Source organism: Strongylocentrotus purpuratus, unplaced genomic scaffold, assembly GCF_000002235.5.
Source record: "Strongylocentrotus purpuratus isolate Spur 01 unplaced genomic scaffold, Spur_5.0 spur5_scaffold_6, whole genome shotgun sequence".
Lineage (NCBI taxonomy): Eukaryota > Metazoa > Echinodermata > Echinoidea > Camarodonta > Strongylocentrotidae > Strongylocentrotus > Strongylocentrotus purpuratus.
In genome coordinates, this window is record NW_022145612.1 from 59,876,151 (window position 1) to 59,903,107 (window position 26,957).

Sequence of the window (26,957 nt, forward strand, 5' to 3'; positions counted from 1 at the left end):
ATACAGGCATGTATATAGCAAATTTCACAGATATTGACTGCTTTGCAACATACATACAATTATAGACAGAATGATTCATTGAGACTTAGTCCATAATCATATAAATAAGAAGCATAAATGAAGTTAAATCCCCTGCAAGTTATACCAATTGCGTATCAAAGAACCATCTGAGTGAAGAAACAAAAATCTTGTCACATATTGAAGAGGCAAGGATCATACTAGAAAGAGTGCACAATTTGATTTTATAATGAAATTCTCATTGAAAATGATGCAACTTTCTCAAGGCCCGAATGAGACCGAAAGTTGCTGTTGTAATCAACTGCAATTGTGTTACTACTTGTAACAACTTGTGGCTACCTATTTGTGAGGAAAAAGTGAATAATGATATGGCTGCATGAAAAATACACAAGTCATTCACCAACCTTTCTGCCTTCTTGTTCCTAGCAACGGTCTTGAGTTTGTCTTTCTCTGCCTTGTAGATGAGGGGGAGGAGATTGATTGCCACACCCCCTTGTGACTCCTCCCCTTCCATGCTGTACATCTCACCCATAGGCAAACCATAGTTCCTATAGTAACCATGGGAGAAAGTAACCATGGTGACCATAGAGGCATGGGAAATTTACACTTGACACTTTAATTTAGCCTGACAATAAAAAATGTCCATGTTTACACAATTAAAGCAGTATACTTGCCAAATGGTAACTCTTCACATTCACTAACAACAAAATATTGTCTATACAGGGCCATAACTCTGTTTTAGATTATACAAGTTGATACATACAAAGATTTTGTACGATAAACCAGAGCCATCTCCATCAAATCTGTTTTACTCTTCCTCCTCAATGTGTTCCCTCTGTTAGGTCTTCTGTATTTCCACCCCCTCTTATTTTCCTCCTCTCTCTTTTTCCCCCTTCTTTACTCAATCCAATCATTCCTGTTGACATCGATTAAACCTCTTTCAGATAATGAAATAACAACAAAGTTGACCAAATATTTAATCATTTCCCGGATTCTATTTCTTTCTTTCTCCTTACTTCCTTCTTTTATTTATCCTTCTTGCTACCCCTTTTTATTTGACATATCTCCTCTCTCCTTCCTTTTAACTGTCTTATGAAAGAATTGACTTACTCATTGCTGGCATCACCTACAATGTCGACAACAAAGTCGGCCTGGAAATCATCTAGGATGTTCTCACCAACTGTTTCCTATCCAGAGAGGATGAAGAAAAAGACTATGACAAGACCTTTGTATGATCATTTCATAATGGCCAAGGAAACAGCTGTGTCCATATTGCAAAATTGAATACGAAAGTAATCCTTGTGATGATTATACTAGCACATGTTCATTCATACAATATTAGCACATGATTTGTCCAATTTAATTTGTTGTGAAGTACATAATTTGGACAAAACACTCCACAATATACATCAACAACTATCGATAGTCCAAATGGATTCTATCTCTCTCTGTCTCTCTCCCTTATTCATCTTCTTCTTCCAACATATATTTTTACTTTGTGGCCCTCAGACTGACCAAAGTGACCCTCCCTAAAGCTGATTATGATATTTCAGTTCTGGGGTAATGAGCCAAAATCAAAATATGCTTTAAATTGCATCAGAGATACATGTAAAAAAAATATGCTTATACAACCTGAACTGCTTTAGCAACCACTTGCATAGAAAGACCGTCTCTATATGGAGATCGCATGTGTTTTTTTCAGTGTACATTAGTAATAAATGCCTTACAGAAACCTGTACATAAAGACCATCTGGCAAAACTAAAGTAACTCTCGGGGACCGTGCTTTTGCTATTGCTGCCCCCAAACTATGGAATAGCTTGCCAAAAGAAATACGAAGCACTCCATCTCTCAATGTCTTCAAATCAAAATTAAAAACATATTTGTTCAATTGAGAGATCCTATTTTGTAGAATTTAGTAAAAAAGGAGCTCTGAACCAGCGAGGCTGAATATATTTTGTATAAAAGCTGCGCTATATAAATTTATTATTATTATTATTAAAGTCTACCCTTCTTGTAACAACTGACTCACCAGTATCTTAGGATGCAGATCACCCTTCTGTACAATGTTTGCTAGCTCATCAAAGAACAGTGCAGCTGCCTCAGGGGCTTGACCACAGCTGGACTTGACCAGGTCCAGGAGACCTAAGATCTGCTTGAAGACATCCTGGGACAGGGATGCCAGTGCCTGCTTGCCACTCCCAGAGTCCATCCTAATAAAACAGAGTATAAATAAGTCATTCCACTCTTTGGGTCAAAAAAGAATGTACGACATATATGCTCTACACTAAATTACCTACACTAACCGTATTCCAAACTTCAACCCTAAACTAAACATTATACCAAACCCTTATCCTAATCCTAACCCTAAACCTAACCTACAACCCTTACCCCAACCCTGCTTTCTGCATTATAAAACTTAATATATTTGATGAAGTAAAACTGGATAAAAAGTTTTAAATGGCTTTCACTTGAGATGAACATGAGATAAACTTGACGTACTTCCATGTAACTACTAGCTTTGGTTGACTAAAGGAGCAAACAGTGGACTTCTAGTCAATACGGCAATCTACCATTTCAATCCTTACCGGATAAAGACTAAGTGAGTTCAAGAGAGCAACATGATGATGTAATATTATAACATGTGTATGCTCATTGTTGTTAGAGACAATCGGGTTAAAATTGAAAGAGAATATAAGTTTGTATTGTTACCTTTTCCTTGCCATGTTCTGTATGACCATCAAGGCTGCAACCACACCCATTCGCTTGTACTTGGGACTATTGCTTGTGAGGTTCTTACGAACGACAATGTGAAGCTCATCCTAAAGCAGAGACAGAAAGACACTAGGCTCAAATACTCACTTCACTGCTATGATTGTGGTATATATTTGTAATCACGGTCCTTTTGGTAATGAATTGAACAAGTTCTTTCTCTCTTTATTTCATTGCTAGTATGTATACACATGTCAAGTCAAGCACAATATGATCCAATATCATTAATTTGAAATCAATATACACAAATAGATAGGATATTAATGCGGGATAGAGATATTGGTTGTTCGAAAGAGATCTTCTATAAAATGGATTTACGCAGGATCTCAATAAGGGCAAAAATATATTAATCCTAGGATAAAGTAAAACATAGGAGGTATAAAAAAGAATGCAACATATCTCATGAGACATATGATTACCCTTTCTTCCATCAGTGAGAGAGAGGGAGGGAATAGTGAACATGAGATGAATAGGATTTTACAGAGGGCTGTATCAGATACACAGGGGAGAGAAGAAACTGTGTTTTCTAAAAACATCATAATCAGTTGATCATTTCTGACAGAATTGAAGAAATAAATTCTGAAACCCTAGGTATTCATCAAACTCCCATTGTAACTGTTTTGTAAATTATATACATTTGTCTTGAAATTCAATACTGAACAAGGACTGAGATATAAGAGCATTTTAAAGTCAGAAGACAGATGGATTGAGTTGGCAAGAAGGAGCAGGAAGGCAACTTACCTGGAGCGTAGAGCCAGAGCTTCCACCCCTGTAGGCTAGGGTAGCGAGCACAGAGAAGAGCTTCTTGACCTGGGTCATGGTCAAGTTGTCCAGGTAATCAAGAACACCCTGTGGAGTGGAGCAGATCCATAAATATCACACATTATAGACACAACTTCATGGAGAAATCGAAGCAGTTGTGGAATCTTAATCAGTAATTAGACAGTAATGAATGTTTGAAAGTTAAGATCATTATCATAATGTTTATCCCATTCTGTCCAAATTGTTCTTCATCTGTTTCTCTGATTTGTCTACTTTCCTTCATAGCAACTTGCTGCAGATGTTGGATAGCCCTTTCAATATCCATTGTTTTAAACTCTCAGAATGTTATCTTATGTGTCAACAGCTGCTGGTCAATGTCAGAAGCTCAACAAAATCTGTCAGAAGCTCATTGCATGCCAAAAGACATTTTTAAAGGCATTTTCAAGAATGTGTTTCTTCTTGACCACATACAGTTCAATGACTATCTGGTAGGAGGAAACTCCTTGAATGAGGTCAAGACTTACTTTAATGAAGACAGCAAAGGGAGCAAGATCCTTGGTATGGGATGAGGCTAGAGAAGAGAGAATGTCCAGTGCTGAGTCCATCTCAGCCGACAAACCACTGCCAATGTGAGTCACCAATGCTCCTACGACCTCCTGAAATACAAAAGACAAAGTTCATTATAAAGAATCCTGTGCTATGCTGAGTCCATCTCGACCGATAAACCACTGCCGATGTGTGTCACTAATGCCCCAACTACCTCCTGAAATACATAAGACAAAGTTCATTATAAAGAATCCTGTGCTAGCCATATTTGTGTCAATCCATGAACTGCTGCTAGTTGACGAGTGTGATAAGAGCATTAGCAACTCAATAACAGGCAAGCCAAACTTACAGGTCATCTTTTTACATCAATCCTTAATAATCATGTCTGTTGATTGCATAGATGTATCTATCCTAGGATAGTATGACAGGCAAATGTAAACAATCAAAGAAAGATATCAATGCTTTGTATGTACAAGAGATAACACTCATTGAATTTTGAAAGTGGGTGAGATTAAAAGGACACAAAGAGGAGCTTTTTACAATAAGCCAACTTGGTTAGCACGATATTACACTGTCAAACATTCCCGTAAAGCTCAGCAGACAGTTCATTGCATTTACGGTAAAACATGAGACGGGAATACTTATGCAATGGTTAATGATCAAATCATTTCCTTTCCTTAAGATATGAGTTGTATTCTTCAGAAACTGCAGTACACTAACTTTTTAACATGAGGGATATATAACAAATATACATCGCCTCTATATGGCTAACTGCAGTACTATGTCCAGAGGGGTACCACCCTAAAGGAAATAGTACTACTTAATTGACCTCTTAGATCTTACTAGTCCCTCAATGATGTGTATATAAGGGAAAATATGGTGTGCTTGTTTTTACCTGTTTACTATAGACGTCAAATGCTGCAAAGGCTGTCTGATAGACCTTGGAACCAAACTGACTGACTTGAGGTTCAGGGGATCTCAGGAGCTTCTCTGCAATACACAGCAGGGATCCTAGGTAATCTCTGATAACCTGAAACACCATGCAAATATAGAAACACTAATCAATTATATTCATAATAATAATAATAATAATTAATCATGATAATAATGAGTACTACTAATAATTGCTGTTTGGTAGACTTAGGTGCAGAATTACTATAAACTTGAATTTCTGGTGATCTATGAAGCATGTCTGCAATGCAGAGCAGGGATCCTTAGTAATCCCTGATCATCAGAGGGGGCCAAAAGAAACATTATTTTCTGTGATTCAGTCAAAATGTGGTACTGTTTGAAACCTATGGTGCCTTTGTGAGGAGACAATCCTGTTGCCTGGACTTTTACAGGCATTACATAACAGTTACATTTGTTATCATTTTACTACATGATCAATCTTTCCAATAACTTCTGAAACTTTCTTGCATACTGAAAGTGTATAACCAGCAAACATGCAAGCTACCCGCCTGCTCTAACTAAAACTTCTGGATCTTGCCTAGCACATCAAAGTGTTCAAATGAACGCGGGCTTTTCAGCAGCAATTTTGTGAACCCTGGTCGGAACCGGGTGAGATATGGATTTGATGCATCCCATGGGTAGCTACACAAAGTAATTTTCACAGGTTGCAAGTACACAAAATATTCATGTTCACCAGTGCATTACATAATATGCACTGAACGCAGGTTAAGTCACAATCGGACAATGAACAAGCACCAGGGGTGTTACACACTGGAGACATTGTACAGACAGCCAATGAAACAATACTCAAAGTCAGTGGGTACCTTGGCGTGAGACGTGAAGGTCGCCTGCAGAAGTTCTTCCGTGAAGTGGCCTTTGCGAACCTTATGTCTGAAGACTGCCTCCACAGGTTTCTTGCGGTTGGCTACAGCATGTGAGATGAGAAGCACAAAGATATCCAGGACCTTGTGACCTGCTGCATCGGACACGCTCTCAATGGCCTGGGGTAGGGGGAAATAAATGATGATGAATCACTGTCCAACATCATTCTCATCATGATGGTGATTTGTAACCAATAACCTCATTATCACCTTACATGCCAACCTTCCACCGCCAAATTAGGTATCTCTCACAGCAAAATTATGAATTACAATCAATTTTGTATGCTTTGAAATAGAAGTAAAGAGAAATAACAAAAGTTGGCAGCAATGTTATCATTACTATTTCAATCATCATTAAAGTCATTGTTGAGAACACTTTAAAAAACTCTAGATAGTGTACAAAAAGACATTCAATTTAAATAATATCACACAGTGTATAATCCACCATCACTACATGTCAAGTGCAAAATCATCACCGCCATTCTCTACCCTGTACATCCAGAACAGGACCCTCAGTTACTGCCCTTCATAGGTTCTGCTGGTAACCAGCTCAGTGTTAAAGGATAGGAAGCAATGCCTATCTGGCTCCCAACAGTCAAATTAATCTTGTTTAAATCATCTACAAGTGCTTGCTCCTTGACTTCATGCCAATATGATGAAAAGACCATCATCTATATTCATTACCATGGCAACCGCTTCACTAACCTTCTGCCATCCATCTGCCAGTACTTTGTTGAATCTCATGGTTGACTTGATGGTTTCTAGTATCAGCATCTCACTGTCAGTGGTCTTCTTATGGGCCGAGACATTTCTGTGATTATAAAATGTACAGAAACATCAGGTTAATAAATTAAATACTGCTGAACTGGAGAGGAAGTCTGAAAATCTTTGATCGTTTATATTCATTTACATATGTAAGGGGCTAAATCCACTTCAAATCAAATGTCCAAGGTCCATTTGTGACAAAAAAAAATGACATAAAATCATCTGCATTATTAAAAAAAAGGGGGGTAAGATAGAACTTAAGAAAATGAAAGAGAACGATTGATTATATGCCAAATCAAACACATACTTTTAAAGGTTATTTTTAAACACTTCAACTGATCAAATCTCTTGAGAGGGAGCATTCCCCCAGTGAAGGCCGTGATGAGCAAAGATTTTCTTCCCCCACTTTAACTGAGCTTAGGGAGAACAAGATATCCAGAGTTTTGAGAGAGTAAAGATCTGGACAGAATGTAATGATTTATCAATATAAAATTGTACTATTTTTAAACCCATACATGCAATTTGATAATTAAGAATTATTGGTACGTGACATTTTTCACTAAATTGCCAAAATAACCTAAAATGATGTTAATAAAACCTGTCAAACTCACCCTGCGGTAGATGCTCTAGCATAGGGTGTGGAAGCAGAGGACGGTGGAAGAGAGGTGTGGAAATCTAAGTTTCTTCTCAGTTCACTGATTACCTACATAAGGAACAAAAATCAGGTAATTCAGTCAGAATTGTCTTTAAATTTGTCCAAGACAACAGGAAACAAAAATGAAAATGCCAATAGACGTTTGAATAAGGTAATAAAGAAGGTCATACTTTTGATCAAATAGAAATAGTACAGCTTTTAGTGTTGATCTGACATTTGCTCATTGCATGTTTTCACCAAAGATATACATGCAGAATGAGGGCTTGGGTTGTAAGTTAATAGGATATAAAAGTATGAATAATAATAATAATAGCTAGTTCTTATATAGCGCTTTTCAGGACCGATGGCCCTCTCAAAGCCCCCGTTGCAGATATATATATATTATTACTCCGGTCATAGCACCCAGGCTTGAAAGTAGGAATTTGGTAAGTGTTTGAAAATGGCTCAGTTATACTTACAGGAGTATGCCACACTCCGTTTTAAGAAAAGGGCCACAAATATATGACGAGGCAAAGTGCTGATAGTATGAACAGAGTAAAACATCAAGAAAAACATGACAAAGTCGCTGACATAAAAAATCAAGAATAATCCCTTGTCCTAAGAACAGAGCATCCTTTATTCATTTGTGATTATGTTCATGCCATGGTGATAACACTTTGAAAAAGATTTTTGACCAAAATGTTTGTTCACGTTTATTTATGAGCAGTGTGTTATTTGGACTCTTTTGGACGAATCATCAACATGTGACATACTTGAAAAAACAAAAAAATTGTATCTCCTTTCTTTCATCAAGAAAAGAAAATATCTTGACATGACCGGTTCTTTGTGATATCAGTAAGATTAGTCAATGACCACTTCATCATATCTTTTTTAAAGAAATAAATGGGTTAGATTGTGTTAAGCAGGATACTATACATAAAACCGCTCTTGCATCATTTATTTAGCTATTATTAATAGCTACATTGGACGCTATCACACTCACCTCCAGAGCGTCGCTAGAAGACACAGACTGAAGGATAAACTTGATGACAACAGGTAGGTCGTCTAGATCAGCAGATACAAGGCTCTCTAGAGCTGAGCCCCTTACCTACATACACAAAACAAATTCCTAAAAGTTCATAAATTGTTTGTTAATAATAATAACTATAATAATAATAATAATTTATTTATAGAGTGCCTTTTCATAAGATACAAAGCTCTTATAAAAGAAAATACTTACAAACAAATAAAGAAAAAGAACATAATCATTCAGAGCTTACATTAATTACAAACAAAGAGGAATATTAAGAGAAATTAGAAAAGATGAGTTTTCAGAAACTTCTTGAAAGCTGCAAGAGTATGACGATTCTTAATTCAGGGGGCAAGAAGTTCCAGGTTTTAGGGGCAACAACTGAAAAAGCCCTATCACCTATCTGTTGATATTAATAAATGGATCAGGTTCTTATCAATCCAATCACACATGGTTATCCATTGTATTATCAATGACTGCTAAATGACAAACAATGTTTATTAAAGGCAAGTATGTAAATACCTCTCTGAGTAGCTCTGGAGTTAGGTTCAGGTTATCTAGGGCATCAATGATTGGTACAGTCAGCTGGGAATTACATTCTAGCATATTCCTGTAACAAAGGTGATATCAATATTGTGTCATATAATGGAAAGAACAATTCAATTTAAATGTCAAATATACATCTTGATAAATAAATAAATATATATTCACAAGGAAAGTCTGAATGGCCTAATACATGATTTATATCTCTTTATTCCTATTATTTACCTGTGCAGGTTTCCCTGAATAAAATTGAGCTATAAAGTATGTTAAAGTAAAATATATGGGATTCTAAAATGAATGATATTCACATCACTATCTCTAGATGAGAGATTAAATCCACTATCAAACAGAACATACTGGTAACCACGAGGAACCTCAATCATAAATAATCATAAATAATGAAATAGATTAATCAATTGAACATATCAAATGTATGATTCATCTTTTGCGTGTGATATAATGTGCAAAAAAGATTATATATCAAGTTTTTGAGTATCATTTAACAGCTTTGAGCCAATACAATAACATCTTACAAATACAATAACCTTGATACAATTGAACATCACAATACCAGGCATATTTATACATATTATACACAATTCTATACAAATGTACTTACTTCAATCTGTTAGCTACCTCACTATGCTCCTGATCACTGACCACCTCAGGAATGCAGGCAATGATCTCTCTCTGGACGGATGGTGATGAGATCTCGACCATCTCAAGCATCTTGTCTGTCATCTCCTATTGATTATTGAATTTTGGAAAGGTCATCATTATCAATGACTTTCCTCTTCTAATTGGCAATATTACCTTATAAGGCTTCATGACTGATATTCTTTCCACAAAAATATCTTGTGCAAAAAATAGAAAATTAATGCATAAATATCACACACAATAGAATACTTGCCAAAAAAAATATTGCCATTATTAAATTTGTGGATGTATTTATAAATAATTTGCAAATTTGGATATTTCACTTTCATCTGATGTGTATTGCCATACAAAACAATTCAATAATTTTGCATTTGCACATAGGTTTCCAATTTGAAAAAGTCAATTTCTCCTACAAACTATTATTGACACTATATCATTTTCAGACACAAGCAGTCATTGATCTTTGTTATCCCAAATTATGCATGTGCTTAATTCTTAAGTATGCTGAATAAACAGTAAAGGTACTAATAAAGACCCTTGAGGTACCACATCTCTGATGGATTAACATACCTTACTATTGATGACATTGTCCATCCAATGAAACTGGTTGAGGATGAGTTTAGGTAGGTCCACTGCTTCACTGTAGTCAAACATGCTACTGCAATGCAGAATTATGGAAAACGGCAATGGGGTGTAAGCAACTAAGATGCTGATTACGTACATGGTAAATTATATGTCAGTACAAACTTATCAATATGCTAAGTAAAATTTGGTTCATTCATATATTTGTTATCTCATTTTAATTTTTTTCATAAATAATGGAAGAAGACAACTAAAACATCTTGTGAACAAAATAACAGATTAAAGAAAGATAAAGATAAATAAATGCTCTTCTTCCTCACATAACTATATCATTATCATCGTCATGACCACCATCATTTTCATCATCATTGTAAACTTACTCTTCTTCCCCATGAATTCAGGCAGCTTCTCAAGCAACGTGTTGACAAGAGCTGGCTGTAAGAACAATAAATTAGGACAAGAAAACACTTATGAAATGGAATATGCAAAGTAGAGACATGAGCATAAAATGGTACTTGTCCTCTTTGCAAGTGAAATTGACTTTTTGTCAATATTTTTCTTTTTCATTTACACAATATATTTATATAATTCTCTCTCCTTTCAAGCCAATTGCACTCTCTACTCTTCTTTGTTTTCTTCTACTTGTATTTTGATTTGTATATTCTCTTCACTCCCCCTCCTCCTTTCTGAAAATTGAAAATCCTATTTTGCACCACACTAAAAAAAACATGTTATTTCTTCTCCAAAGCATGAAGGAATTGCCAATGCTTTACAAAGTTCTCAATTCACAATAATTAGAATCGGTAGAAATTATTATTATTATTATTATTAAAGAAAAAAGTGATAACCGTACTGACCTGCAGTTCATCAATTCCAAGAATCAATCTGATGAGACTATCCTGATTTCCTCCTCTGGCACTGAACAATATAAAAATTAGACAGATAAAATCAGGTGACTATAATCATGTGACTTATCATGTGACTTGTTTGATAGTGTTTATCCTACCATTCATTAGCCTTCTCATCAAATTATGTAAAATGTGCAAAAACTTTTAACCAAAATGCACAATAATTTCTTCAACAATCCATTTCAATATGATGTCAGCAAACTTAGACTTATGACAGGCAAGTGCAGCACGGCCAAGGTTTATGGCATAAAAGAAATTTGCTACATTTTAAAAATCAGATGGTTTCTTATATAGTACTGTAAGTACATTAAAACCTGTATATAACGACCATTCAAGGGAGGCAAGAAAAATTGGCAGGTGGTCTACATGTTCAGGTTTCTTCTATGTTTCAATGAGAAACCATTTCAAGGGAAATGAACAATGTCGTCTTTATAGACTTATGGTCTTTCTATACAGGTGGTCGTGAAGGCAGGTTTGAATTTGTTACATTTAGCATATACTCAAAAAAACATGAGTCATACATTCCGTTTCCAAATGAATACAATTTACTACACCCAAATCAAATACAACATCATACAGGAAAAGCCAACTATCACTATTCGTTTTACAGTTTATCAATTTTTGTTTTTCAGTTAAAAAAGAAGGAAAAAAAAAGAATAATCTCATGAAATAATAGTGCATTGGTTTCATACTAGTCTGGTAAAATCATTGAAATCTATAATTCAATAATAGTTATTTCTCTTACCTCTCACATTCAGCAGAGGAAGTGGTCAGCAGCAGACTGTATTTGAATCTGAGGTGGAAAATGTCACAACAATCCAACTTTCAAAGACTGAATCAATATCTACTTGAATCAATGTATACTTGACTCTTGAAAAGTCAGTTACATAATTGTTGGCTAGCCTTGTAGTCGCACACTCAGAAGAGGCCAAATATTTTGGCCTACTTTTATTTAAATAAATATCATCATCACCTGCAAATGTTACTTGTACCTGCCCCTCCCCCCCCCCCCCCCATTCAACTATATCATTTCCTTGTAGCATCCCAATCACCAAAAGATATATAATTTGTGGATAGCTGGAATAAAGTAAACCTAAAAAAGTTACCCAGCATTTTATGGGCAGAGGAATCAGGAGTTTGAAGAAAATAAAGGATAACATAACACCCAGCACACAGAACCAAAGTCTTGCTTGTGTTCCATGCGGGCGAGAACTATTCCACGCGAATGCATACAGTTGTGTCAAGTAGTTTACTCACAATTCCCCACTGAGTCAATAGAGAGTGTATTTAAAATTGCATTATCTGCAATGCAGTACCCCTAATAAACAGAGCAAAATCCTTTTTTTTGTGATTGGTACACTTAAAATCCATCAATAACTTACCTGACTGGATCCTCTATGTGATTTTGAAGGCCTGATATAAATTCTTCAACAGTCTATTGAAGAAGAAAAAAAGAGGCAAAGGAATTTCACAATCTTAGCCTACCATCACAATCGAATAGATCTCTGTCTCTGTCTCTGGGTCATATCCACAAGTTCATCTTTTAGAAATGTATGGTCACGCGGTATCATGACTAACTCCTAAATTCATTCTGTCAATGATTTAATAATCATTTTGTGTGATATTGAGTAATATCCAAAAATCGAATCACAGCAGACAATTTTTCTATGAATAAGTATCATGTTGAAAACATTAATGCTACATTATATCATGATTTAACACTAAATGAGCAGTACACCTTCATTGTACTATTCGTATTTGAGTTGAGTTGAGTTGAGTTTGAAGTTTATTATCCAAAACAAAAAGTACATTAATATAACAATCAAATGTGAATGATTAATTAACATTGAAAGGATAAATGGGACCAGAAAATAGCATTTAATGCTAATCGTGTTTAGTACCACTAACACACAAAAAGTATCACAGCAATAAATGAGAATGTAATGAATAAATATGAATAACTATTGAATACATACTTAAGCTACAAACTATTCTACATCTAGGCTAAATATGTTCTGTGCTTATATACAAAGCTTTGGTATTTTACACTAAATAAAAGATGAAGAATTATATAACATAATATTTACAAAAAGGCAAGAGCCTTGGTTCTAAGTTATAAACAACTATTCTATTAACATTTGTGATATAAGAGTTCTACGAAAGCAAGACACTGATTTAACATCATGATATATATATAATCTCCATGTGCTCCTCATAAATAATATTTAATCAAGAGGGAAACAAGTATTTTAAAGGTCATTTACATTATCAGTCACATACTCCAAAATGCATAATAAAGTCCAAAACGGCAAACAAACTACACAATGCCCTTCCATTATGAAATTGATAACATACCTCTCCTAAATTCATTGCGGACTTGACTGCTTTTCTCAGCTTTTTCTGGAACATTACTTGATCTACATCTGCATTTTATGAACAAAAATATAGACATGAGACATATTATTAAAGGTAATACGAAGTTTTGGTATGGGGTCATGAATTCGGTTCAAATGAATAAATTGGAAGCATATGCGATCCTACAATATTTATTGATCGTTGTCGCAGTTGAAATCAAGTCTAAAGTTATGAAATTGTAAATAATAAATCTTTATGTTGTATAGCTCCCTCTCAAGGTCAAGATATTAATTAAGCTATACAACAATGTTTCTTGACTAAAATCAACTGATTAGCTATTCCCGTTTGGAAATTATATATCACAACTACATATTCTGACATTTAGATGGTCGTAGCTACCATTGTACGGCCGTAGGCCCTATTTGAAATTTATCAAAATTTACCGGGAGCACCGGTAAATTTTTATATTCAATTTTTCTCGAAAGCAGAAGTGTTTTAGGAGCTAAATTGTCTAGTGTTTATAATAATACATCTACAGGGGTATCCAAATATATCAAAATTGTAAAGAATCACTATCCACCCAATTTTCAAAATTTCCCAAAACTTTGTATTACCTTTAACTTTATTTTTAGACATATCACATGACTATTCATTTGATAAATATTCAGTTCAAGAGATACATGTGTGAATGCAATAATGCGTGCATGCAAATAACCTTGAATACATCAATAATACAGTAATACTATGAACTAATGGCTGCCTAAACTGTCAGTTAGTGATGAGCCCTGCAAACTAAGGAGTAAGGGCCCACACATAGAGTAGCCTGGGGTGTGTTTTACTTACTGAGCTGATTTGGATGGTCTCCAGCAATAAGACAAAAGCCAGCATCTGTCACCATCTTTCCAAATGTTGATTTATCAACAACATGAGCTGCAGTGGTAGACTTTGTCTTGTCAGAACTTGTTCTTGGCTTTTTAGCTGTAAAAATCAAAACAAAAACAAATTCAATAAAAATAAGGACAATGATATAAGATGTAAAGTGATTTCATTATTGTTATTATTATTTGTTATTATTATTTGTATTAAAGTTTAAGGCAGTTTAGAAGTTAAGAACCAATGGCCTTATTAAACTTAAGAGATGCACTTTTTTCACCTAGGGAAGAAAAAGCAAAAAAAAAGGATATAAAGTAATTCTGAAAATCGATAAGGATCAGTTTTGTTAAATAACTTTCAATCTTGACAACATGAACTTTGAACCCAGTTTGGAAGGACTTGAAGTTGTACTTTGATTCTTACCTTTCCCAGCACCTGCAGCTGATGCAGTGTCTTCATCGGGTAATGATTCCCTCTGTCGCTTTGGTTTCCCTCGGGGCTTACCCATATCTGAAAAATGTTTTGAGAAAGAACACCTCAAAATATTAAGTCAAACTCATAAATAAATGGCATTTATGTGCCAATGTAGAACTATAAGAAGCCATATCAGATTTTTTTTTTTTAAAGAAAACAAATCCATTGCAATTTGAACATTTTGTCTAGATCTTGATTCTAAAAAAGCATAACGGGCAATCAAACCAGTTTAAAACAACTGGAGTTGTTTAATTCCAAAGACTTAAATCAAATAAACATGTTGGTGAAGTTTAAGGGGGAAAATGGACAACTATAGACTAGACCTAAATAATTAAGAAAGTTTTAACAAAGAAAGGTGGGAAAGATACTAACATGGGTCAACAAAATTTATGTGAATCTCAAATTGGCAAACTGGTCAATCGATCACATCTTTTTTAGTGCAAACAGGCACATGCACAGAGAGTTTGCTTAATTAAGTCAAGTGAGCTCTGTGCCTGAAAATGTTCACATATTGGGTTAAATTCTTAACCGATTTGAAAGAGCTTTGATTGCATTTGTAATTGTACATGTGTGTGAAGAAAGAAGAGGCCAAGAGGAGGCGAGTTGGATCAGTCGGTAAAGCGTCTGCCTGTCAAACCAAAGATCCCGGGTTCAACTCCCACCCAGGCCGATGACAGAAGTCTGCGTTGTGTGTTAACGTGCCCCTTCCCTTGTTCATAGACGCAGGTTATGTCAAGTGGAAAACACTCCGTCCCTTGGATAGGATGTTAAATGGAGGCCCCGTGTACAGGAGAGTCACCACCCTTGCACGTTAAGAACCCATTGCACTAGTCGTATAAGAGTAGGGGGAAACCCCGGTGTAATGGTCCACCTGCACACCCCAATCAGGCCGAGTATACGGCATCTGCAAGAATCTTCAGTATTGAAGGAGGCAGATTATCTTGAAGAAGAAGAGAAGAGCTAAGGCACAAGTGAACTTCAAAGCCAGTGTGCAAGGGTCGTCTGTTGCGGAATGGGAAGGGGCGATTATGAATAAATGTTAGGTTTTATTTTAATCATTCTTCAAGTTTAACAAAAGAAGCCTGGTACCAATTAAGGCTAGGATCCCTACTCCTACATGATATCAAAATAATATTTCATAATCATATCAATAATCAATATCATCTACACGCTTCCAATGGCTAAGTGTTTTCAATAAGTTAGTTAAGGCTAATGAAGCTTGAAGGCTGAACTTTTCTGAAGTCTAGCAAGTTAAGTTAAACTGCCTTAAAAGTTCAACTAAAAAGTTGACAAAGCTAGCATTATTGAACGAGGAGACTAGAACATCAATCTAAATCAATCAAACATATTGACAAATCAAGAAACAGCTAATTCAAGCATTAATGGCCATCGTTTCATTTGCCCTTCATGTCATTGATCTCGGCTTTAATACGCTCGCGCTCCAGCCAGGGATCAACCCGTACCTGAGACCTAACCTTACGGAGCGCCTCGGCTTACCGTGAGCTAGAAGCGGCGTAAAGCTACTCGCTAAGCTGAGCTGCGCTGGCGCGCTTGATCTAATTCACGCTCATGCATTATCAAATCAAATCAAATGGGTCTATATAGAATACCTGGATATAAGTTGACTATGCAGCTTGACAAGAAATGCAGCTAAAATATCTTCACGAGGAGCTTCAATATCAATCTTGTTGAATTATTTGTAAAATGCGAATCACGTCGACGATCTCTAGTTTCGAGACCACTTGAAAAACCCGCGTCTGCTAGCGCGGGAGATTGATTGAAGAAAGAGTCGATATAATATTTGGTAGTAACTTGTGCCAATTTGCTGTATTTTGTTCTACTTTTTAGATTTTTTATGGGGCAGAAATTAATTAAACCACCAAATATGTGCTCATTAATTTTTGTATTACTTAAATTATATGATGCTATCGAAACATCATTCAAAATTTTAAACACTAATATTTACAATACGGAGATGAACGCAGAGCTAGACTGACACCTCAAAATGATCATTATACAAGCTTTGTATGCAGTAATTTGTCGCTTATTTTTTTTGTTTTCATTTGACCGTCTTGCATTGAAGCTTGCTAATACCATTACCAGTATAGTCTGTTACCAGTATTATATACGGTGCGCAGGGACATACATGTAGGCCTACTATTTTGCATGTATTGATATGATGTAGACTTATTTAATAGTATCATCTACTAATGTGCAAACAATATACATTGGACCCTTACTCAGACTTAGGATGGATGCAGAGAAGGAAGGCAAACGTCGATCATTTGAGTGCTCATCATGCCAGTTTTCAAGCCCCTACGATTATTTCGGAAAGAGGCCCGGATTTCTGAAATCCATTGTGTAAGTTACTCATGACATTCTCATTTCCTCTTACAGTTACAGTCCTTCACTACAGATTTTGCAATTTTTTGGTTTTAGTCGCCCGTGTCATGTTGTTTTCATATATCATCTATGTTACACTATAACTTTGATGTCTTACAAAAAAAATTGAAATCAATCATAATGTTTGATTTTGAATTTGAATTTAAATTTTTTCCAGACTAATTCTATTGACTTTGTTTCCTTTAAATTGCTTGAACTTGAAGAACCATATAATGTATCAATTAAAGAACCATTAACTCAAGGAAAAAAGATAATCCTTTTTTAACATTCATTTATTATATTGTTATAACTGCAATAGGTTGCTTAAAAAAGCATGTAATGAAAACCCAATTATCAAAAAAACTTGAGTTTCCTGTACATTTCTTTTATCGTTTATAGAGTCTATATACATTTTTAATAATGATAATGATACATATAGAGTATTTATAATGCACCAACTCCACATGGCTAATGTGTTTGAGGCGCAATGGAGAAGAAAAAGTACAAGTACACGAAATGTATATTTCTTAAATTTCCTGCTGTTTTTTTCTAATATGTTACTCAATGAGGCAATGTTGTAATATGAAAGACCTATTAACGCCTAAAAACATATATTTCTCATATTGTTTCCAAAAGGTTGCTTGAAGAGGCGTATGTAATGAAAGATCCATTTACACCAGAAAACAGGCATCTGACTCTCGGTGGGCACTGTTCTGAATGTAACAAACCTGTTTGTGTTGGTAAAGTAAGTGAAACAGTTGCAGTGTAGGGAAATGAGTAATGCTTTGACTTAATTGTTGCATGGTGATTCTGTATACATGTAGATATCTTGGTATTTTATTAATTTTTTCTTCTTCAATTTGATACTTATATTGCATGGGAGCATACATAAATGACATACAACATTGAAATAATACAAAACAATATTAATGAATCTAGGTTATTTAAGAAAATGGAGAATAAGAACAATACATTTCTACATGTGATTAAAAAAAAGATGCTAATACATGTTGTTAATAATCCTCTTTTTTCCTTCTATTTTCTTTATGTGATACTGATAGGTCTATATTAAGTAACTAAATATTAGATAATTCTATATAGATTAAAAATTTAAAACTTACAACTTATTTGATGTTACATTTTATGTCAGTTTTAGTTATTGTTATTATTATTATTATTATTGTTATACCCCCCCCCCCCTTTCATTGGATTTACTAGGATTGCAGTATATTCTACACCAGGCGATTCTGCATTGACTGTGTCATGGAAAACTTGGAGGAATTTCCCAAAGAAGTACAGCAGGTATGACAGAAACTTCATATTTTGTTAAAGGTAAAGACCAGTATTGGCAACGCCTCAATTTCAAAAAATGAAATGGAAGCTCTCATTACCAATCATGTGAAAGAATATGTTTTGACTAATACATGATGATAAAAAATTTGCCGGGAAACCGCCTACTAATTCATATATTTGGTAAATTTATTTCTCTCATGGTCTGGTGAGAGAGATAGGGTAGTCCCATATACATCTTTCTGTGTATAGTGCTTGTAACTTTACGAAGAATGGGCCAAATTTCTTATCATTTTGATGATTCCAGAACCTTGCAGATGCTAGATGCTAGATGATCAACCTTTTCTGATCGATTCCACAACGTTTCTTTCACAATGCAATCGCATGACCATTACTGGTCTTTACCTTTAAACGGTGTAAGAATACCTTTCCTCATACAGGATTTCTTTGTGGATTCAGAGTTGTAAAAGTTTGATTTTCCCACAGCAATTTGTATGTACTTTATCATTTTTATGAGAGCCCTATGTAACTTTACAGAGCTAATAACTTGTGTTTCTTCACCACTCTTGAAATTTATGTTTCTAATTGCAATGTAGCTCTATTCTTTCCTTTAATTACCCCTCCCCCCCCCCCCCCAACCATTATAACTGAAAAGGAAGATTGCATGTCTACTTGCACTCATAGGCATATAGCTAATTCTTCTTTATTTACTGTGATAGTAAATGGTACATTTATTTTTTTTAGTTGTGAGTATGTCTAAAACATAATTTACAATATAAGCTGTGCAGATTTGCATATATCAACATTTTGTTTTTATTGTATTATCATTTATTTCTATGTCTTTTTATTCATTCCTGTCTGTCAATTGTTAATATAAAAAATACATGTACATTATTACTATTGTTTTCTCTTGTTTTCTCTCTCTCTCTCTCTCTCTCTCTCTCCTTCTTTCTGTCTCTTTCTCTGTCTCTATTCATTCAATAGGAATTAAACAAGAAAGACAAAGGCTGACGTGATTTATCCTGATCTAGGAGATACAACCTGAAGTGCATACAGTGCAAACGATGGTACCATGTTACACATGTGGCATTCATGAATATCCTTCATACATGCATGGTATGAGGACAGGGAGGCCTGATCCAGGAGAATAGGAAATAAGATATGAAGAGTGCTGGTATCAGCAAACCACAAAGAAAGCCGGTATCATAGAAATAGATGGATCATCTACATTTAAGAGCATTTAGGAGCACCATGGTTTTAGTAGTGATCACTGAACTTTCAAAAGGCTGAGGGTTCAAATCACAACCTGGTGTATGTGCATTTAGAAGAGGCATTTTATGTATAGTTGTGTATCTTCACCCAGGTGTCTAACTGATATCTGGCAGGGTTTGCATTTCCACATTGAATTGAATTGAATTGAATTATGATAAACATTGCATAACGACATACTTAATGATTGAAATCAATTATCATCACAGGTATATATATATATATATATCTTGCAAGCAGAAAAGATATTTTTTTGGTTAAAAAGTAGGTCATTAAAAGGAAAATTAATGAATAAGGATAGAACAGATTGAAGGGACTACTTTTGTAGTCTAGGAAGTCTTGAAAGTACAGTTATTATTTGTTTTCTATGTTTATGTGTACTTATTCTGTTCAGGCGCGGATCCAGGATTTCTTAGGGGAGGGGGCCCAACTTTTTTTTTCTTTGCTCCCGAAAATTTGAAAATCGTGCCGACCGAAAAGTCGCTCAGTGGGGGGGGGGGGGGGGGAGGGGGGGGGAGGGGGGGGGGGGTAGTGAGCACTTTTTTTTTTTTTTTGATCCTCAAAAAAATTTCAATTTGCACCCCCCCCCCCCCTTGAGCGCCAGGGGGGGGGCCCAACCCCCAAAAAAGGTAAAAATCACGTGATTTTACATGATTTTTTTCTCAAGGGGGGGGGGGCCCGGGCCCCCCGGGCCCCCCCCCCCCTGGATCCGCCACTGATTCTGTTATACAGTATAAATAAATAGTTATTTCTACTGAAATATATCTCCCATTTTTCAATTATTAACCAGAGAAACATGTCATCATTATCCATCAAAACTCTGCATGGTGACAGGTATTTTGATGAGTAAGAGGGAAGAGAATGAAAGCACTCGTGAAGAGGATACAATTATGTAAATAGCAATTAGTGGTGTGGCGCCACAAAGTGAAGAGTGACAGAGAATGGGATAAGAGAGGCTTTAAAAGAGCTGGCGAGAGACTGAAAACTTAGAGATGTTGAATAGTGAGGCAGAAAGATGAAAAATGGGTTGTTGACGCAAAACTGTAGGTTGTGAGATGTTGAATTTTTGGCTTTCAATCAAATTTGACTATTTACACCTTGTTTAGTTCTTAGGGTTTATCAGTCGAGTCAAAAGTTTCTAGCTTGGAAACTCTGTGAGAGATAGAACGAGATATAAACACATTTTTAGACAAAACAAACACGTAAATGGGTATGTAGTTTAGGAGATGAGGGAAAAAGCGTATCAGAACAATTACCCCCTGGACAATCGCCCTCCAGAAAATTTCCCCCAAAAGACTATCCCCCCTCCCCCCCGGAAAACTACCCCCAAGGACAATCACCCCCTGAAAATTATGCCCCTGAAAACTACCCCCAAGGGCAACCACCCCCCCCCCCACCCCCGAGGACAACTACCCCCACCTCTGAAAATTTGCCCTAGGTCAATTACCCCGCCCCCAGAAGAATTACCCCCTGTTCAATAACTCATCTACCCTTATATTACCTTGATTTTTAATTTGTTTTCCCGGGGGTAATGGTCCCGTTGATAATTGGCCGGGGTCGATTGTCCAGGAGTAATTGTCCTAAAATCGGGAAAGCGAGCTCGAGGAGACAGTAAAGATGAAAGAGAGGGGCGGGGGGGGGGGGGAGGGGAGAGACTCGGAGATAATTATTGTTGACTAATGAGGGAGGAAGAGGGATATATGAAAAGAGATGTTGAAGTAAGTGGGAGATCGGTTGGGGGGGGGGGGATTTCCAACTAAGCGTCAAGATAAGGAAAAACATCTCGATACGCGTGTTGGTAGTTTTGTTTAATTAATGAGTAAATTATTCACTCGAAACATTCTAATTGATTTTGTTATCATTGTATCCTGCATCCAGGCTCTCCCCACCCACGTTAGTTTGATCTCGTCGGAGGAACTTGGGTGGATGAAGTACCGCCAAAATTTCTTAAGGGCTTAAGTATTGTAGATTGAAGGAAAAAAATGACTATCCAATAGAAGTACGTCTTTCAATCGCGGTCTCTAAATAAATTCAAGACTCGCTTTCAAAACGGCTGCTAGTTCATCAAGTACTTAGTAGCTGCATCTATTTTGAAATGATCCATCTGGTATCAGTATCTACCATTTTAACGATTACAAAATGAAATTTGCTAGAAGTATATTTGCCTTGCTCCTTTTTAGCCTGAAGTATTCGAGTGGCAAAGATCCAAGTGAATTCAAAGGGAATTCTAGTGATGTGTTCTCTTCAATATCCAAGACTTTGGGAGAAAACGTAAGCGCTGCTGGCGAAGCGATGAGTTTCACCGCATATGACTTCGTGATCGCAACATTGTGGGAAACAGTAACATTGTTGGCAAGTAGCAACATCCCAACATCAGTGACAACTGACACAACTGCATCTCACATAGATCTGTGTAAGGCAACATCTACCGCAGATGCAAAAACCAAATCTACAATATCAACTACCTTCGTTGAGGATGACACAACGGTCGCAACAGAGGCAACCGCGTCGCTCTCAGATCGGTGTGTAGCAACATCTACCACATCGTCTAATGCTACGACATTGCCATATTGCAGCCACACTGCCACACACACTGCAACATACAACAATATACATCCAAAAGCAGGTCTTCACAAGGAGGATGCCGGGTGGTTCTCCGTGGCGTTCAGGAAGGCGACGACGGCCAGTCCTGCGATGTCGACCGTCCGCACTTCGGCGGCGCCCAGGGCGAGCCCTCGAAACAGAACTCTTTGGGATCAGTTAGAAGACATGAAAAGGGTAAGATTTGCTCACTGTGATATAAAGATACGGAAGCTTATTAGTGCCAACCAGATGAGATGAGAGGACAAAGCAAAATGACGAGATGACGAGTTATTGGAACTCAGAAAGTCGACTTGTTTGGGATAAGAAGATAAAATGACGAGTTGTTGAAACTCGGCAACTCGACTTCTTTGGGATAAGAAGACAAGATGATGAGTTGTTGAAACTCGGCAAGTCGACTTGTTTGGGGCAAGAAGACAAGATGACTTCTCGTCATTAAACTTGTCTTCTTGTCTTCTTATCTCGTCATCTCGTCATCTGGTTGGCACTTATAAGCTTCCGTATAAAGAAGACGACGGAGGCTGCAGCCTCCATAATTTTGATAGGATTTTTTTTTCCCGGATCATACTAAATGTCACTGATCCATCACACGTGCCTCCTATTTTGGCTCCCTGCTTTATTTCGTCAAAGATGAAGTCGAATATTGCTAAATTTTTAAACCCAATGATGGGTTCAAGCTTTTGTTCAAGATCGGGCTGAACAATGAATGTCTATAAGTTCTTCTTTAAAGAGTGACGTGATTTTATTAGGGTTGGGGTTTTTAGAATTCAGACCAAAAGGGTTGGAGATAAAGTTGGGATTAGGTTTCATGTAAGGTTTAGGTTAAGTGTTAGATTATATTGTCTTATAGTAGAGTTAGAAATGTAGTAAGTGTTGACCGCGGACCAAACACAAACCTTAAACCCCAAGAACCAACCTCAGGAACCAGTACAATTGCCTTAAATCGATATTCTGCTGTCATGGTACCTCCCCTTGATATAGATTAAATATCCAAAAGGTTTTAGATTGGGCATTGATTTTTTCCCCAAAGTAATTAAATTTGTCCCTACCTAAGTGTTTGATGTGTTCTAGGTTTTGGTTGAATGGTAAAAATCAATCATTAATACCAGCTCTGAGCTGCCGTACTACGTGCATGTTCTGTAATATTAACATGACTTATTCACGGAATAATTGTGACTTAATCAATATTTTCCTATTTACATTACTGTTGAACTAGGTTAATAATATATTATGTTTATTTTGCAAACGAGTATTATTTTTTAACTGTTCGGTATGAACGTTATGATGTAAATATGTTCATGTTTATTCAGGGCCCCATGGAAGACCACTACTTATTGGTGAATGGGCTACCCTGTCAAAAGATTAGAAATAAATAAATAAATACATCATTTTGGATTTTGTGACGGGAAAAGAAAGATCATCGTTTTATCACAAAGTATACATTATATTTCGATATTTCGATATAATAACTAATATAGAGAGATTCGCCAACATATTGCTTTAAACAATTTGGATTAGCTATTTATACAAAAAAATTATATTGGGATGTTGGATTAAATATGGATTTCGTTGTAATCGGTAGCGAGCGCTTACTTGCTTAGGAATCAAATTTGTCAACAGAGAACATTGCCATAACAAAACGGGGATGGAGACAATTTATACAGCAGCAAAATCCTTGTCATTCCATCGCTATGTGAAGGAAGTCCTTCACTACGTAGTTGCGGCATTGTTTGTTGTTGTTAATTTTAAATGTTTAGTATAGTTATATCATATAGTTATATATTTTTTTGGTGACCATTGATGTGTGGCTCTCGGACTCCTAAAGTTCATTTGCCAAGCAGACGTGTTTTCAATAGTATCATGAATTCATGATCGCAAAGACTTTAACAAAAAAATCAATGTCATTAGCGCTATTAGGATTTGATTGTGCTATAGGTGATTCACGATATTTCGAAAAAATTAAGATCAATGCGCGAATCAATTATTTCTAGACATTTCATTTTCTCGAAAGATGATTTCACACTCTCTAAAAATACTGAATGCGATCTATAAAATAAATGTCCTTCGGATTTGAAATGATGAAATATGATAATGAGCATGATAATTGACGAAGAATGTATACCATAGACCTGAGGTAGAAAAAATATTATCATTGAATTGAAAACTAAAATGTAGACTTGTGTGTCGGTTCTCAATTGTTGCCGATGGCAGTTTATTCTGTAAAAACTCCTGGTATCCAGGTTTCTAGGGACCATCCATCTCAGCCACTCTGGAGATCTTTACACTGGCTTCTTTTAAAACAAAGAATACTTTTTTAATTACTCTTGTTTGTATTCAAAATACTCAATAATCAAGATCCACAATATTTAGATACCACTGTTTGAATATATATACACCTGCCAGGGCATTGAGGTCAGCCAGTGATCCTCTCCGTCTCACATATTCAGTTACCCGCACATTAGCCGGTAATATGACATTTACTGCTTCAAAATACTGAAATGATCTACCACTTAGGATTAGGCAGTCTCCATCAGTTATTACCTTCAGAAAGGCCTTAAAAACACATCTTTTTTTGGAAGTTTGTTGTTGTTTTTCTTATTATATGTATATTTATGTAATTTTGATTTTCATTCACTATAAGCGCTTTGGGCCTTATGGAAAAAGTGCGGTATAAGTAATAATAATATCAGTTACTAACTACAACTTAAGTAATTCAGAAAATATGCGGTCTTTAACGCCGGGACGCAAACACTTGAAAACTTTCAAGAGGGTTCCATTAAGAATCTCGAGAATGGAGGGTTGGTACTTTAACGGGAGATTTGTCTGATTAATTATTAAAGAGTCTCTACTTGGAAGTCTGGTTTTCTGAAAGCTTCAACATTTTCCCACTCTTTCCCGCTCTACCATCACTCCCGCCCCCTCCTCCTCTCTCTCTCTCTCTCTGCCTCCGTCCTCTCATCTCATCTCATCTATCACTCTTATTATATCTCTCTCTCTGCCACGTGTCATATGCCGCCATATCAAAATCATATCATACCATATCATGTATCTCATATATCGTATCATAACTATTATCATAACATATCATTCCATGTCATGTTTTCATATCATAAATTATCGTCTTGTTCTATAATGATATCATGTCATTTCATATCATATTACACTGTATAATAATAATAATTATAATAATAATAACAACATTTATAATGCGCACATAAAATTATCCACCCCAAGAGATGCTCAAGGCGCCTAACAAGGTAAGTACATTGAACGAAAATAATTTAACATAATTAAATATAATTCAACAACGTTAATTACATCAGATTGTAAAATACACTACGTCTTAACTAATCATATCAATTATTCAAGGATTAAAAAGTCAATGCTAAGAAGCAGGCGCGGATCCAGGATTTCTTAGGGGGGGGGGCAAATTTGAAATTTTGCGAGCCAAATATTGGTACGTAATGGTGACACCGGCAGTGGCAAAAACGTTTTTTTTGGGGGGTAGACAAAAAAAAATCCCCATCACCCCACTCTTACATGCAGGCCCCGCTGAACGTTTCTCGGCGGGGGTCAAGGGGTGGAGCCCCCAGAAGCTTAGGGGGTATAGGCATTTAATTACTGTCAGACGATCATATTTGGATACCTTATTTGTGACACTGGCAGGTCACGAATTGGCGTGAGGTCCAGGGGGCGGAGCCCCCGGAACCTCAGGAATTTTGGGCAATAAATTACAGTCAGATGAGCATATTTATGATACCTTATTTGTGACACTGGCAGGTCACGAATTGACGTGGGGTCCAGGGGCGGAGCCTCCCAAAGCTCAGGGGTTTTGGGCAATAAATTACGGTCAGATGACCTCATTTGTGACACTGGCAGGTCACGAATTGGCGTGGGGTCCAGGGGGGAACCCTCGGAGGCTCAAGGGTGTTAGGCAATAGATAACTGTCAGATGAGCATCCAGGGGCCCGCATTAGGGCCATTGGTTGGGTTCAGGGGGCAGAGCCCCGGAAGCTCAGGGCTTTAGGCATTTAATTACGTCATTTTAGAATAATGATACCTTATTTGTGACACTGGCAGGTCACGAATTGGCGTGGGGTCCAGGGGGTGGAACCCTCGGAGGCTCAAGGGTGTTAGGCAATAGATTACTATCAGATGAGCATCCAGGGGCCCGCATTAGGGCCATTGGTTGGGTTCAGGGGGCAGAGCCCCGGAAGCTCAGGGCTTTAGGCATTTAATTACGTCATTTGAGCATAATGATACCTTATTTGTGACACTGGCAGGACACTAATTGGCGTGAGGTCCAGGGGGCCGAGACTCCAGAAGCTCAGGGGTTTTAAGCATTAAATTATCGTCAGATAAGAATCCAGCCGTCTCCCTTACGGCCCTAGGTAGGGTCCAGGGGGCAGAGCCACCAGAAGTCAAGGGGTTTTAGGCATTTAAATACGGTCAGATGAGCATACTTTGATAACTTATTTATGGCACTGGTAGGTCACTAATTTGTGTGGGGTCCAGGGGGCGGAGTCCCCAGGAGCTCCGGGGTTTTAAGATATTCAGTCACGGTCAGATGAGCAATTTCTTTTTTTTTTGGCCCCGGAAATTGGAAAATTACGTCGTCAGATATTTTTTTTTTTTTTGGGGGTCTTTTTGTTGCTTACTTTAGCAC

The 26,957-nt window shown here is 36.6% G+C and overlaps 2 protein-coding genes across 2 annotated transcripts in view; one reads left to right on the forward strand and one right to left on the reverse strand.

The window, feature by feature from the left end:
- LOC755314 (Fanconi anemia group D2 protein) overlaps window positions 1-16,526 on the reverse strand; it is a 29,350-nt gene extending 12,824 nt beyond the window's left edge. The window contains exons 1-22 of the mRNA XM_030972218.1: window positions 16,360-16,526; window positions 14,699-14,785; window positions 14,246-14,380; window positions 13,403-13,470; window positions 12,430-12,482; window positions 11,793-11,840; window positions 10,997-11,057; window positions 10,516-10,574; window positions 10,128-10,212; window positions 9,520-9,644; window positions 8,880-8,967; window positions 8,331-8,435; window positions 7,305-7,396; window positions 6,634-6,739; window positions 5,872-6,048; window positions 4,992-5,126; window positions 4,075-4,206; window positions 3,530-3,637; window positions 2,729-2,838; window positions 2,049-2,229; window positions 1,129-1,205; window positions 423-566 (exon numbers count right to left, since the gene is read on the reverse strand). Of these exons, the coding sequence (XP_030828078.1) occupies window positions 423-566; window positions 1,129-1,205; window positions 2,049-2,229; window positions 2,729-2,838; window positions 3,530-3,637; window positions 4,075-4,206; window positions 4,992-5,126; window positions 5,872-6,048; window positions 6,634-6,739; window positions 7,305-7,396; window positions 8,331-8,435; window positions 8,880-8,967; window positions 9,520-9,644; window positions 10,128-10,212; window positions 10,516-10,574; window positions 10,997-11,057; window positions 11,793-11,840; window positions 12,430-12,482; window positions 13,403-13,470; window positions 14,246-14,380; window positions 14,699-14,783 (2,174 nt within the window). The 5' untranslated portion in view covers window positions 14,784-14,785; window positions 16,360-16,526. The remainder of the gene's footprint in view (window positions 1-422; window positions 567-1,128; window positions 1,206-2,048; window positions 2,230-2,728; window positions 2,839-3,529; window positions 3,638-4,074; window positions 4,207-4,991; window positions 5,127-5,871; window positions 6,049-6,633; window positions 6,740-7,304; window positions 7,397-8,330; window positions 8,436-8,879; window positions 8,968-9,519; window positions 9,645-10,127; window positions 10,213-10,515; window positions 10,575-10,996; window positions 11,058-11,792; window positions 11,841-12,429; window positions 12,483-13,402; window positions 13,471-14,245; window positions 14,381-14,698; window positions 14,786-16,359) is intronic.
- A 317-nt stretch (window positions 16,527-16,843) lies between these two features.
- On the forward strand, window positions 16,844-19,919 carry LOC100888241 (cysteine-rich DPF motif domain-containing protein 1). The gene is made up of 4 exons (XM_003729284.3): window positions 16,844-17,110; window positions 17,768-17,876; window positions 18,350-18,433; window positions 19,406-19,919. Exons 1-4 carry the CDS (start codon window positions 17,001-17,003, stop codon window positions 19,430-19,432), a joined length of 330 nt encoding a protein of 109 aa, XP_003729332.1. The 5' UTR covers window positions 16,844-17,000; the 3' UTR covers window positions 19,433-19,919.
- The last annotated feature ends 7,038 nt before the right edge of the window (window positions 19,920-26,957 follow it).

Excerpts from the sequence above, each read along its gene's own strand:
- LOC100888241 (XM_003729284.3), top strand. The coding sequence starts at position 17,001 with ATGGATGCAGAGAAGGAAGGCAAACGTCGATCATTTGAGTGCTCATCA. Across the intron at positions 17,111-17,767 it reads GGATTTCTGAAATCCATTGT|GTTGCTTGAAGAGGCGTATG; the intron begins GTAAGTTACTCA and ends TGTTTCCAAAAG. Across the intron at positions 17,877-18,349 it reads AACCTGTTTGTGTTGGTAAA|GATTGCAGTATATTCTACAC; the intron begins GTAAGTGAAACA and ends TGGATTTACTAG.